General features: G+C 27.6%; 2 protein-coding genes across 5 annotated transcripts; one reads left to right on the top strand and one right to left on the bottom strand.

Moving 5' to 3' along the window:
* Positions 1-978: 978 nt before the first annotated feature.
* On the bottom strand, positions 979-2782 carry Dpit47 (DNA polymerase interacting tpr containing protein of 47kD). The gene is made up of 5 exons (XM_065512018.1): positions 2550-2782; positions 2202-2491; positions 1669-2148; positions 1396-1560; positions 979-1327 (listed from the first exon to the last, which is right to left on the bottom strand). The coding sequence occupies exons 1-5, from the start codon at positions 2700-2702 to the stop codon at positions 1225-1227; spliced, it is 1191 nt and encodes a 396-aa protein (XP_065368090.1). The 5' UTR covers positions 2703-2782; the 3' UTR covers positions 979-1224.
* A 1113-nt stretch (positions 2783-3895) lies between these two features.
* On the top strand, positions 3896-12811 carry ADPS (alkyldihydroxyacetonephosphate synthase). 4 transcript variants are annotated; one of them, XM_065511780.1, is made up of 6 exons: positions 3896-4015; positions 9245-9590; positions 9779-9865; positions 10592-11777; positions 11837-11941; positions 12029-12811. In XM_065511780.1, the coding sequence occupies exons 2-6, from the start codon at positions 9382-9384 to the stop codon at positions 12413-12415; spliced, it is 1974 nt and encodes a 657-aa protein (XP_065367852.1). In that variant the 5' UTR covers positions 3896-4015; positions 9245-9381; the 3' UTR covers positions 12416-12811. The 4 variants fall into 4 exon arrangements, with proteins under 4 accessions (XP_065367852.1, XP_065367850.1, XP_065367853.1 ...); XM_065511778.1 differs by having other exon boundaries at positions 3948-4015; positions 9026-9590; XM_065511781.1 differs by having other exon boundaries at positions 3951-4015; positions 9300-9590.
* Positions 12812-14917: the final 2106 nt, after the last annotated feature.

Here is a 14917-nt window from a genome sequence, read left to right on the forward strand (position 1 = left end):
CCATTGATTTGTTGGTTGTACAAAATACTCCTGAATTCAATATTATACATATACCTAAATATAACTAAATTAACGTGTTCGGAAACTTAAGCTCAATTAATATGAAATTTTAGTTAAATTCTTTTAAATTTTAAAATTAAATCGTTGTTGACTATTTAAACAAAACGCTTGTTAAACTATTTGAATATTTTTGTTGCTAAATTCTAAATTTTTATATAAAAAAATAATTGCTTTTTAATACTCTAAACAAAACATATCAAAAACTCTTAATTTAAAAAAAGCAACGACTTTAAATTATCATTAAACTAATACTCAATTAAAGCAAATGGAAACAGTATTATATAAAAAGAATAATTTAATAATCCATAAGACTTATAAGAAATTTATGCTCGAATACAATAATGATTACCACCAAATAAAAAAAACAACTAACCATATTTATGCTTTTATCAAAATAAGAAACTAACAGCATAAATTGTAGTTTATATATATAAAATAAAGACTATTTTGAAGCTTTTAAATTATAGAATATACTATTATACGCGATTTTTGCTTAATTGTTGTATTAATAATAATGAAAATATAAACATTTTATACATATACATAAATATATCATAAACTTTGTATTGAAAATTAAGTGAAAATAAAGAAATGCTTTTGATTTTTTGGTAATTTATACTTTGTTTTACTTATGCAGCATAATAATGCTATGGATAGGTTTTTCCAAAGAAATATCCAGCAACTGCAACCCAATAAAATTTCAGCTACGCTCTGGAAGATTGTTCATAAGTAAAGAACGTTCGACAACAGTGTAACTTTTACAACAACTGGATCCAATAATGGAATTGTATATTTATTAAGAACAAAAAGAGATTACTGTTGAATAATTATTTGAATTACTAGGCAATTGCAGACATCATCCCAAATTTAGACTTGGAAAAATCTAAAACAGATACAAATTTATATTAAAAATCCACATTTACATTTTAATAAAAGTATTTTTTTCAAAGATCTTACTTTATTTGAAAATATAAAGGCCCTTGAAAGATATTAGCTTCCATTAGTAACCTTTGATAAATTTAAAAACTTTTTACGAATATGGGGGAAAATCTTTAGCTAAAACTTAACTTACAATCATTAGGAATATATCAAATTAGTTAGAGCGATGTAGATGTTTCCTTAATTTTAGCTAGACTTGTCAGGAATTTGATTAGTCTAGTTTAACTACTTAAGAAAACATCTTCTTTCCGCATGTAAAAATTCCTGTTCAACTCTGGTATCTTTGGGTACAATATAAAACAACAAAGAGCCACCAGTAACAAAAAAGCTAAAATTAAAAAAAAAAAATATTTTAATAAAAAATCAAAATTACATATAGAAAATTTATATTCTTACCCTTTTTCCTTTACAATTTGCTTAATGGTTTTATGTAAATCAACTTTATGAACACAGCCCACTTTACGGTTCTCATAATAAACATTGACTGTATCAGGACGATAGCTATTAGTGTTGTCCTGAGGTAAGGGTTCAGCAAATAAGGAATCAACCACATCAGACATTCTACAGAAATTATATTTAAAAAATAAATTAGTAACTTAACTATTCCCGATGTTCCGCAAATCGCACAATTTTGTCAATATTCGTTTTTGATAAAATTATTGTATTTACCTGGCTTCCTCGGATAAGTTTTGTTGAAAATCACTGTATAAATACTCGGGATAAGAAAATGCAGCCGGCCATATTAAGGTCTTATTGTCCTCATCTAGATGCACGGGATAATCTTCCAAAGGAAGAAATTTAGGTTTTAACAGTTCTTCATTGACAATTTCTTTGCCCGGCTGTTGATCGTCATATTTTACTTTACGCTCTTCCAAAGCATTACACAAACGATGATAATATTGAGCTTTTTTCTTCTTCTCTATCGCCTCCTTGCGTTCGTTACGCTCCTTTTCCAATTTTCTCAATTTGTTGTTCTTCAACAATTCTTGGGCATTCTTATCGTCAGCATCATTTTCCAAAATCTCATCACAGATCTGAGAGCACAAATCAAAGCGTTCGAGTTCAAAAGCACATTGAGCCGCCCGCCAGCGGGATTTGCTATAGTCGGGTTTGTATTCTAAAGCTTTTTGGGCATCTTCTAGGGAAGATCTAGAATAAGAATTGTTTATTTTATGCTTGTATTGTTTTTTTGTTAAACTCACCTATAATTCTTTAAAAAGAAATGGGCCGCAGAACGATTATTGTACAATACCGCTAGCACTTCAGGCTTTTCACATTTCGTTTTGAAACCCTCGTTGAAACTGTAAATGGCCATGCGGTATTTTTTATGTTTCATATAGAAATTACCATCCTCTTTATAATTCAAAGCTAAATCTTCTGCAGTATTCTCTTCCGGATCATATTTGAGCTTTTGCAAACCCTCAAACATGGGGTGGACCTCATCGCCCGGCTGTGGAGCTTTTTTCATAAAGAAGGGATGTTTATCCATTTCCTGTTTAACATTTTATAATGAATTTTTACTTTTAGTTGATAAATTTTATAGATTTTACCTCCCGCCAACGATCCTCGGGCCAGCCTTCCTCATAGCGTTTCTTTTCCAAACCATCTATATAAGCATCCAAATCGGCATCTAATTTTGCTGCTAATTCTAAACGTTCTTCTTCCGTCCATTCTTTTTTAGCTATTTCTTCTTCACTAAACATTGTTAATGATATTTTTTTTACAAAAACTTGATTTTTTTGATAATTTTAAGAAAATTCTAGTAAAATTGTGCACTTGTTGTTAAATGTTTACTTTTTGTTATTGTTTTTAACATGATGAAGAAATGTCAAAACAAAAACATGTGCTTGAGAGAGATTTATTAAGAAAGAGAGGGAGTGAAAATGAGCTGTGTTTATTGTTAACAGTAGAAAATTAAACAGGGTTGTATGGAAAGAATGTTTATTATTAAAAAAGTAACGGTTTTAGATTGAACTCAAATTTTGCTAATTAAAATGTGGATATTATTTTATGTTAAGTGTTAATTATTGTTGAATTTATACAATCATTCTTGAGCAAATTTGAATAATCTTTAGTTTTGTTATTTTATTTAGTTATTATTTAGCGTTTACTAATCAAAATGTACTTGAATTTTAATTTAAATTATTTATTTTATTTCGTAGATATATCAAGGCAAATAGAATTAATGAAAACATTATTTAATTTGAATTTCTTTGTTAACTCAAGCGTTTAGCACACAATTTGATTTGAAAAATACTATTAAAATATTTCTTATTGTTTTTAAATAAAACAATTTCAAAGTCTATTATTGCCAAAGTTTACTTAGTGCTTGCAAATACGTTGTCTCTCAAATTAGGTTTAATTTTTTGCTTTCTTACAAAGGGAACAATTACTTAAAGCACGTTTAGAGTAATAAGTACTAAAAATATTCAATAACCTATTGAAAACAATATTAAATATCAACATAAAACTCACACTTATTTGCACACAACTAAGTCTGTGATGTAAAATGTTTTTGTTTGCTGATTTTGATTTCTTTAACAAATAAGACCGTTGTAATTTGCACAATTTTAGATATAGGTATATACATATATCTGTTAAAGCTAAAGTCAGGTGGTTTTCAACAGTGGTCAATAAAAAATAAAGATGCTGTAATTTTTCAAACACGTTTTCAATAACAAATTTGTATTTTTTTATTTTATAAAATATTTTGTTGTTTAAACCTTTTTAATTATTATATTTGTTTTACTTAATTTTATTTGCTAGGAAGTTTATTTACTAACAAAAAAATATTGAAAAAAATCAAAACATTAACTAAATGCATCACAATATAACAAGCTGTTACTAAATGTAAATAAACGTTTAAAATTCATAGAAAAAAAATATTCAAGTGGATGATGCATTTTTGCATAGTTTAACTTTGTTAAAATCAGCTTGCAGCAGTAGTAATTTACGCGTTGTAAAAGTAACAGTTATTTCAAATCGTATGGAAACTGAAATAAGTTCAATCAAAAATGTAATAAATAATAAAATTAAATGGAATAAAATTAAAATTAAATAATCTATAAATAAATCTTAAAAAAACACATAAACATTTCTTTACTTGACCTTTAGTGTTTTATTTTAAAGTGTATTTATATCAATAATTTATCCTTTTTCATTGTAACATTTATAGATACACATATTTACCCCAGTTTATTGTTATTAGTTTTATAACATTTAATTGTTTCTTTGTGTTTTTAAATAATTAATAACAAATACATGTTTTAAAATTCCCACCAATCTAGAGTTGTCATTTTACACACATGGTATGTTGTTGTATTTATTTCGAGTGTTATTTCTTTATTAAAATTGTTTTTGTGTTTTTTTCCACCCTGTTTTGTTTACTTTTGTGTTGTTATTGTAACGTGTTTTACTCATTGAACAACCCCCCTTTTGAGTGTAAAAACAGTTAAGACTAATTGTCACTTGCATATAAATGAGCAGAGCAGGAAGACTGAGATTTTAAAATGGTTTCAAGAGTACTTTCTTTGAATAAAATAATGAAACTCTTCCAAGGTCTAAAAATAAAAATTATTATCCAAATTTCTCATGAAATAGAAAGAGAAAAAGAATGAAAAGGAACTAGATTTTAATTTTTATTTATTGCATCAGTTTTATAACCCCCTGCTATACTTGACAAATATTGATAACGTTTCTTGTCAAGTCAAAGTTGTCTGAGCAAAAGCTTTAACAATTTTGTCATAACGAAGCAATAATACTAATAAATGGAAACTATACCTGATAATTTTTTATATTGACAACTATTTTGATGTTTATTATTATGATAAAAATGTATCTGGATAGACATGGGATAATAAAATTATGTTCAGCCTTAGAAAACGCATTTCATTCATTCAATTTGTAAAAATTTTATATTTGGTTTCTATTTTGAATCTCTATCAAGTGCTAATTCTATGCAAATTTATATTTTATTTTTAAATTATATAATTTTCAATCCGATTTTTTTCACCAAACTATATTTTGTTTTACCCAAGATTCGGCATAGCCGAATTTAGCTCTCTTACTTGTTTTCGTTCACTTTTATATTACTGTGTAATTAATTAACACTTCTATTTGCTCATATAAAATTTTAAACAAAATATTTAATTACTTGTTAAAGTAATTAAAAAAAAAAAAACTATCAATAAATTTTTTGTGTCGTCTTTGTTTAAAGTAGTGTTTAGAGAAATTAAATGCCTCCACGCCTTTGAGATTTATTTACTTTATTATTGCGAATTATTTCGTAGTTATTTCTAGTTGTATTAACACATATTTACATTCTGGTTTATTTTCAAAATGTATTAAACATTTCATCTAAACAATATCTGGTCTTGTTTAGTCCTCAAATTCAATACTAAAGAATTTCAAGAGCATTTATAAGAAAGATTCAATTAATTGTTAATTAAATTAAATTTTTATAACTTTCACCATGTTGCTATTTAAAATAAAAAAAAATCTGCCCTTAAATGGCTGAGATATTAAAAAACAGGACAACCTCGATTTATGGCCTATTTTGATCTACATCTGGATTATAAAGTCATTAATATAGACAATATGAATATCTAATGATAGATATTTCAAAGACCTTTGCAACGGCGTATATAAGGCCGACCAAAATGGGCCAAAATCGAGAAAATATTTTTTAAACCAATTTTTTTCATAAAACAAACAAATTTTGTCATAAAATTTTTTCACTAAAAATTAAAAAAAAAAATTTTGGCCCATTTACATCACAAAATTTTTTTCACTAAAAATTTAAAATTTTTTTTTTTTTAAATTTAAAAATTTATTAAAAATTTTGAAATGAAAATTTTTTTATAGTAAAAATTGCGCAGAATTTTTCAATTATTGATAAATTCACTGACATTTATTGTTGGGGGATAAGCTAGTTCCTATGCTTACAAAATCGGGAAAATATTTTTTTAACCGATTTTTTTCACAAAAATAATGTTTGTCATAAAATTTGTTTCAATAAAAAATTAAAAAAAATTTTTTTTTTTAAATTTTGAAATAAAAATTTTTTAAAATTTTGTTTATGTAAAAATATTCAAAATTTTAATGTATAATATAGCTCTCTTACTTGATTTTTTTTATTTTGATTAGGTAAATGTCATTGTTTTGACTCTAAATACTTAATATTAATTCAAAATCCAAAATGTATTGAATAACAAAAATGGCTTCAATATTACTAATTTTACTGAAGTTCATTAACATTTCTAAATTTAAATTTTCCATGCCTGGCACCAGATGATATTGATCTCACCAGGGATGGATCGTTAAATTTTTATATCCATCATTCCTTTTGTAAAACATCGAAATATTCATCGCAGACCCACAAGTATATATGTATATTCTGGCTCCTTATGAAATTCTAAGGTGCACAAATTATTTATAACTACTCTGAAATTATAGTGTATAGTTTGGCGAAAATCGGGCAATATTTGTCCCTAGTCCCCATACAAGGACTCCCTCAGAATTATGTACAACAGTTTTTTCTACAGAAAATGTCGTGTATGACAGTTTTTTCTATAGTAAATATTGCATATAACAGTTTTTTCTATAGAAAATATTGCGTATAAGAGTTTTTTCTATAGAAAATATTGTGTATAACTGTTTTTCTATAGAAAATATTGTGTATAACTGTTTTTCTATAGAAAATATTGTGTATAACAGTCTTTTCTATAAAAAAATATTATGTATAACAGTTTTATCTATAGAAAATATTGCGTATAACAGTTTTTCCTATAGAAAATATTGCGTATAACAGTTATATCTATAGAAAATATTGCGTATAACAGTTTTTTCTATAGAAAATATTGCGTATAACAGTTTTTCTATAGAAAATGTCGCGCATAACAGTTTTTTATACAGAAATTATTGTGTACAACAGCTTTTTGTACAGAAAACGACTTGTATGACGGTTTTTCCTATATAAAATATTGTGTATAATAGTTTTTTCTTTAGAAAATATTGTGATTAACAGATTTTTATACAGAAATTATTGTGTACAATTTTTTCAACAGAAAATATTGTGTATAACTGTTTTTTCTATAGAAAATATTGTGTATAACAGTTTTTTCTATAGAAAATATTGTGTATAACAGTTTTTTCTATAGAAAATATTGTGTATAACAGTTTTTTCTATAGAAAATATTGTGTATAACAGTTTTTTCTATAGAAAATATTGTGTATAACAGTTTTTTCTATAGAAAATATTGTGTATAACAGTTTTTTCTATAGAAAATATTGTGTATAACAGTTTTTTCTATAGAAAATATTGTGTATAACAGTTTTTTCTATAGAAAATATTGTGTATAACAGTTTTTTCTATAGAAAATATTGTGTATAACAGTTTTTTCTATAGAAAATATTGTGTATAACAGTTTTTTCTATAGAAAATATTGTGTATAACAGTTTTTTCTATAGAAAATATTGTGTATAACAGTATTTTCTATAGAAAATATTGTGTATAACAGTTTTTTCTATAGAAAATATTGTGTATAACAGTTTTTTCTATAGAAAATATTGTGTATAACAGTTTTTTCTATAGAAAATATTGTGTATAACAGTTTTTTCTATAGAAAATATTGTGTATAACAGTTTTTTCTATAGAAAATATTGTGTATAACAGTTTTTTCTATAGAAAATATTGTGTATAACAGTTTTTTCTATAGAAAATATTGTGTATAACAGTTTTTTCTATAGAAAATATTGTGTATAACAGTTTTTTCTTTAGAAAATATTGTGTATAACAGTTTTTTCTTTAGAAAATATTGTTAATAACTGATTTTTCTTTAGAAAATATTGTTAATAACTGATTTTTCTTTAGAAAATATTGTTAATAACTGTTTTTTCTACAGAAAATTTTGCGAATAACTGTTTTTTCTACAGAAAATGGCGTATATAACAGTTTTTTATACAGAAAATATTGTGTATAACAGTTTCCCTCACTAGAAAATATGGGGTATAACAGTTTTTTCTATTGAAAATTTTCAGCATTTCAGTATATTTTATAGATGATTTTCATCGCATAAGAAAGTTAAATTAAAACAATTAAAATTTTAGCATTTTGAGGCTGAGTGTAATTATATAAATATTATTTTTAAACCAACCAAAAATTTAATTTTCCATTCCTGGTTCTCATTTACACACACACCATTATACATACATAAATAGATAATTTTAATAACGGTAGTAAAAGTTTGACTTTAACCCTCAAAAAGAGACACATAAAAGGACACTTATAAACATTGATAGATATCAATTATTTAAAATTATTAATACTTGATATAATTATTAGTTGTATTTCAAGTTTGTAATTAAAATTTTTTTATATACATATAAACGAAAATGGGGTTTAAAGTAAGAATTTTAAATTATTTTCTTTGCTTGTTTTATTTCTAAAATTATAAAACACTCAGTCTCAGACACTTAAATATGCCTATTTAATGCAGTATTTTCTGAGTACCAAAGTTCCTAAGGGTTAAATTATGTACGTTTATGTTTTTTTGTAATATTTTATACATTTGCCAAAACGTGCATAAATAAAATCAAAAGAGCAAGAAAACAAAAACAATATTGCACTACATACCGGTAAAAATTGTGTGTAAAAGGAATGCGCGCGCAAAACAAAATCAAAACAAACCAAAAATCTCTCCTTAAAAAAGCTGTTTAACATAAATTTATTTAGCAGGGGGTTAAATTAAAATGAAAATAAAAATATTATAAAAGAAATATAATACAAAATCCATTAAAAACTTAAGAAATATTTAATTAAGATCAATTTTAAATAAATTAAAGACATAAAATGAATGCAATTTATTAATAACAATAAAAAAAACTTTGAGTTCTTACTCAATTTTAGCTTTAATTAAAAGTGCTCTCTTTTAAATTTTACTCCCTTTTTAATAAATGTTTAATTGAGTAAGAGTGTGTGTGTTTATATGTGCGTATGAGTGATTTCGCTGTGTATTTTTTTATATAGAACATTTCGACCGAAATAAACCCCCTTGATATTTTATTGTCAGCCAGTTGGAATAGACAAGTTGTAAAAGAAAGCTGTCAAAAATATCTAAACATTTATAATTATAATAAAAACTGAATAAATAACTAAATAAAATTGAAGAAAATAAACAAATATTATTCATATAAAATAAATAAATTTTGTAATAATTATAAACTTTGTTAATCAAACTTTAAATAGCAAATGCCAAATAAAAATCCTTAAATAATCCTTAACGAACTAAATAAAAATCTAGTGTTGTGGCAAAAAATCGATAAAATCTCCACCAAAATCACAAAAAAAAAATATTTTATTTATTTTTGTAACATTTAAATATAATGGCCGCTGCAAATAAATGCATCAATTATATTAATAACTTGGAAAAGGTGGAGAAAATCAACAAAAATTTAGTTACCAAAGAAATAACAAAAGGAGCTGGTGAATCTGACATTAGCAGGACAAGCTTGAATGGCGCCACAAAGGCGTCGTCCATAACTTTAGATGAACGTCTGTCAAAGGATGTTAATGGTGTGTTCCCCAAAAGAAGGTTGGTTCCAGTACCAGTAATATACGATAACAATACAAAACACACCCCCTCATTGTCTGAGCTAAATACATACACACTTTTCTACTTGTTTTTGTATTAAGTCTTAGCAGGAGGGTGGTTTTTATTGTGTTTGCAAAAATTTAAAATTTGACCTATTTATTTTTATTTTCTTTTAAATTCTTTTACAGACAAGATGTTCTTAAATGGTATGGTTGGGGTTATAAGGATTCAGAATTTTATGTAAAAAATAATGTTATACATTTTCGAGGTGATAGGTAAGTGAAAAATAATACAAATTGGTTTAATCTTACTGTCCCGCCTCTTAAATACAGTTATCATGCTCCCTGAAGTGGGGGGGTACCTCTGATATATGAATTTAAAACAGTGCCAAATACAAAATTGTAAACTCGACTGTTCGATTCTTCTATAGACATCGGAAGTTTTATTAAAATCGGACTATCCGTTTAAAAATGCCGAATTCAAAATTGTAAACTCGAATGTTCGACTCTTCTATATACATCGAAGTTTAATTAAAATCGGACTATCCGATTAAAAATGAGAGATTTCGAAATTCACCCACTATGCGAAGTCATTCATAGCTAGAACTGCCAGTTCCCCGATGTCAAAAGATAAGTAAACCAAATATGCACAGTGATCACAACTAAAGATAAAAGTCAAATTCCATACATAACAAATAATTCTCATCGAATGTCAAACTCTATTTATAAAAAATAAACGAATTCCCTGATTTCTTCGTTTTGCGACTTTGTATAAATTATCTTTGAAATTAGTAAGGACCATATAAAATCAGCTATTTCTAAATTGGCCGTGGTTTTATGTAGGTCTTCTGTCTAAGGCAAATTCGGGCAGGAAACAGCAATGGTGAATTCAGGCAAATTGGAGCGAATTCATTTAACCTCACTTTTTAAAATTAATCTGTTTGCGTTTCGTTTCACAACTAGAATGTCTAATTAAAATATGTATCATTTAAACTGTTTCAGATATCCCCTGGAAGGTGCCGCCTTACCTTATTTCACCGATTGGGTGCTCAATACTTTCAATGTAACCGTTTACGATAATATACCCAAACCTTCGCTACCCCTAGAATATCCACGACCCACCGTTAATCTCAAATTTCTGCAAGAACTACATGAAACCGACATCGCCTACAGTCAAGAAGGTATCGATCGTTTTATTCGATGTCATGGTCAAACTTTACACGACATTTACTACTTAAGTCACAATAAATTTCAAAGAATACCCGATGTAGTAACCTGGCCCAATAATCATGCACAGGTGGAGAAACTAGTGGCCCTGGCCCACAAGCACAATGTGGTGGTGTTACCCTATGGTGGCGGTACTTCGGTATCGGGAGCTACCACTTGCCCCCAGCTAGAGAAACGTATGATTTGTATATTGGATACCTCGCAAATGAATCGTATGCTGTGGTTGAATAGAAAAAATCTAACGGTTTGTTTTGAGGCCGGCATAGCCGGCCAGGATTTGGAGAGGATTTTACGCAAAGAAGGCCTAACAGTGGGTCATGAGCCGGATAGCTATGAATTCTCTACGCTGGGAGGTTGGGTGGCCACCCGAGCCTCGGGCATGAAGAAAAATGTCTATGGCAACATAGAAGATTTGGTGGTTAGAGTGAAACTAGTAACACCCTCTGGTGTCTTGGATAGAGAATGCACTGCTCCTCGTATATCCTGTGGGCCCGATTTTAATCATGTCATCATGGGTTCCGAGGGTACTTTGGGTGCTATAACCGAGGTGGTATTGAAAGTAAGACCCTTGCCGCCCGTCAAACGCTACAACTCCTTGGTATTTCCTGATTTTGAAAGTGGTGTGGGTTTTATGCGCGAAGTAGCCGAACGTCGCTGTCAACCGGCTTCGGTGCGTTTAATGGACAACAATCAGTTTATTATGGGTCAAAGCCTGAAACCTGTAAAGGGTTGGCGGGAAGATATGATGGATGCATTTAAAAAGAAATACTTAACAATGATAAAATGTTTGGATTTGACAAAAATTTGTGCCGCCACTTTGCTGTTTGAGGGTGAGGTGGAAGATGTTGAGCGACAAGAGTCACTGATTATAAATATAGCGAAAAAGCATAAAGGTTTTTCGGGTGGTGGTCAAAATGGTGAAAGGGGTTATATTATGACTTTCGTTATAGCTTATATGAGGGTGAGTAAAGAGATTTATGTGGATGTTTAATGGAAATAATTGTTGTAATTTTGTTTTAGGATTTGGCTTTGTTGTATGATATTGTGGCGGAATCTTTTGAGACCTCGGTGCCCTGGGATCGCTGTCATAGTTTGTGTCAAAATGTTAAAAGGCGCATAGAATTGGTAAATTTTTAAAATATTTTTTTGCATTCAAATATTTACTTAATTATACTGTCTTTCATTAACCTCCTATACGTATCTCTCTTCCAGGAATGTCATGCGAAAAGCATTCATCATTTCTCCATCTCCTGTCGCGTCACACAAACCTATGATTCCGGTGCCTGTGTTTACTTTTATTTTGCATTTAACTACAAGGGTTTCTCCAATCCCGTCGAACTTTTCGAGCACATAGAAAACGGGGCCAGAGATGAGATACTGGCTTGTGGTGGTTCACTTTCCCATCATCATGGCGTGGGTAAAATACGTTCTCAATGGTATACAAAGACCATAACACAGACTGGGGCAAATCTATATAAAGCCACCAAACAGCAATTGGATCCTAAAAATATATTTGCCATGGGAAATCTGTTGCCGGTGGAGCAGCAGCCTCAAAAGGAATTGAGTATAGAGCAGAATTTGCTAAAGGCTAAACTTTAAATTTAGAGAAACTAAATTTCGACTAATTCTACCTTTTTTGATTTCACAATTTCAATTTGTAATTTTTAGTTTTTTTTTGCTGATAATTTCATTATATCAGTTATTTTGTTTTGTATTATATTTAGGAGTAAATTAGAACAAAACTTAAAGTATGCCAAGGATTTGCTTTGGTGTGTTAAGTGAACTTTTTTTTATTTATAAGTTTTCTGCATTTTTATGCTTTGTATGGCTTTTTTAGTTTTAAATTAATTGTAAATTTCTTTTGAAATCAGTTTCTAATTCAATTGTTTTTCTTTGTTATTTTCTTTTGTTTGTTTTATAAGCAGGGGTTTTGTTTGTTACACAAAGTTGTATTATTTTAAATTTTTAAATAAAATAAAGAAATTTTTACCACAATATGTGTTTTAATTAGAAATTTGAATCATATAAATTTATAAAGAAATGTAGTTCTTAATAATTTACATAAAAACACAAGAATTTAACATTTTATATACAATTTTATAACATTTGTCCGTTACAAACATTCAAATTGTTTTTCTATTTCCGTTTCGTTCTCATTCCATTGTTTAAGCAACTCTGTTTTAGTTACTCCTCCTCTCAAACATCTCTGTTCTCGTAAACTGACAAATATTTAGTTCGCGGTTTTTCATTGTTGCATTCGGTTGTGCTAAGAAAGTGTTAAATTAATTTCGGCTTAAATATAACTAAAAAGCTTTCGAGAAATATAAAAAGTGTTCAAAAGTTTAATTAAATACCTATAGTTACTAAATATAGTGATAGATTTTTAATATTAATACAATTATGGCACAATTTTTGTTTAAACAAAACATGGAAAAAAATTATATTCCCACAGTCGTCGTTCTTTTGTTTACGTTTGTTTATTTAACATCTCTGTTTTTAATGACATCAGCCAACAACAGTATGGTGAATAACAGTGTTGTAAAACGTTTGATTATAAAATGACCGTTAAATTAAATACAAATAATAAAAATTTAAATAAATACGTAAAAGAGTGTTTCAATAATATTAAATATTATAAAATGTAAATATAAGTGATTAAAATGGAATTAATAACAGTGTGAGTATATAGTTGTAATAGTTTTATGATTTTATAGAATTTTGAAAACAAAAAAAATTTTAGTGAAAAACAAGAGAAATGTGCCGAAGCTTATATATCAAATTCTACTTTAAAATAAAAATTAAAAATATTTTTAGATAATTTTTTTTTTTATATGATTGATACATCAATATATCGGGAATTCTTCCGACTCGGTTTCTATTTAAAATCGAGAAAATCGGCCCACCTCGGTTTTTGGCCAATTTTTTATCTATATCTGGATTACTAAGTCATTAATATAGACAATATGGACATTTAATGATAGATATTTCAAAGTCTATTGTAACGATGTATATAAGGCTATAGTAAGTTAGACCTATAATGGGTCAAAATCGGGAAAAATATTTTTAAACCTCATTTTTTTTCACCAAAAAAATTGTTTGTCATAAATTTTTCCACTAAAAAATTTAAAAAATAATTTAAAAAAATTTTAAAAAAATTAAAATTTAGGTATTTAACATTTTTTTAAATTTAAAAAAAAAAATAAGTTTCTCATTCCATTTGTACTTTCTACCTTTTTCATTTGCGAAGTCTATATAGCCATATCAGTTTGTATTTTGACATGTATTACGATTGATACATCAATATATCGGCAATTCCCTCGGCTCGGTTGCTATTTAAAATCGAGAAAATCGGCCAACACATGGCTGAGATATAGGAAAAAACCACGATATCCTAGATTTCTGGCCTATTTTTGATTTATATCTAGATTACTAAGTCATTAATATAGACAATATGGATATATAATGATAGATATAGTAAGTTGGACCTACAATAGGTCAAAATCGGGAAAAATATTTTTTAACCCGATTTTTTTTTTTCACCAAAAAATGTAAGAGAACATTTTTTCAGTAATAAATTTAGAAAAAAAATTAAAAAATAAAAATTTAAAAAAAAATTTTTTTTTGAAATTTTTGGAAATTTAGTTTACCTAAAAATATTTAAAATTTGTATTTATACAGCCGAATATAGCTCTCTTTCTTACTTGTTAATTGTTTGTAAACGTCGAAAGGAAAGAAATTTATTTCTACCGATTTTTGGTTGGATATTACTATGAAGCTTTTTTCAAAATAATAAAAAAAAATCGGATACTCTGTTCTGAAGTGAAGCGTATACCAGAGAGAGCGTTCTGCATCGATCGAAACAAATATTAGTTAGTGGGTGAGGCAAAATTTCCCAACCACTTAATTCTAAATAGTTTTTAACAGCTATTACAACATGTGAACTAGCGTTGTCATGATATTCTGGGCGTTTTTCGGCCAATGTTCGTTTCAAACGAATCAATTGCGTTAGGTACAGGTTCCTTGTGATGGTCTAGTCAGATTTCAGTAGCTCCTAATAGATACATAGGTCCCTTTTGCTTCCACCAAATACAGATAATTACC

The sequence above is a fragment of the Calliphora vicina genome, chromosome 5 (genome assembly GCF_958450345.1).
Source record: "Calliphora vicina chromosome 5, idCalVici1.1, whole genome shotgun sequence".
In the NCBI taxonomy this organism is placed as follows: Eukaryota; Metazoa; Arthropoda; class Insecta; order Diptera; family Calliphoridae; genus Calliphora; species Calliphora vicina.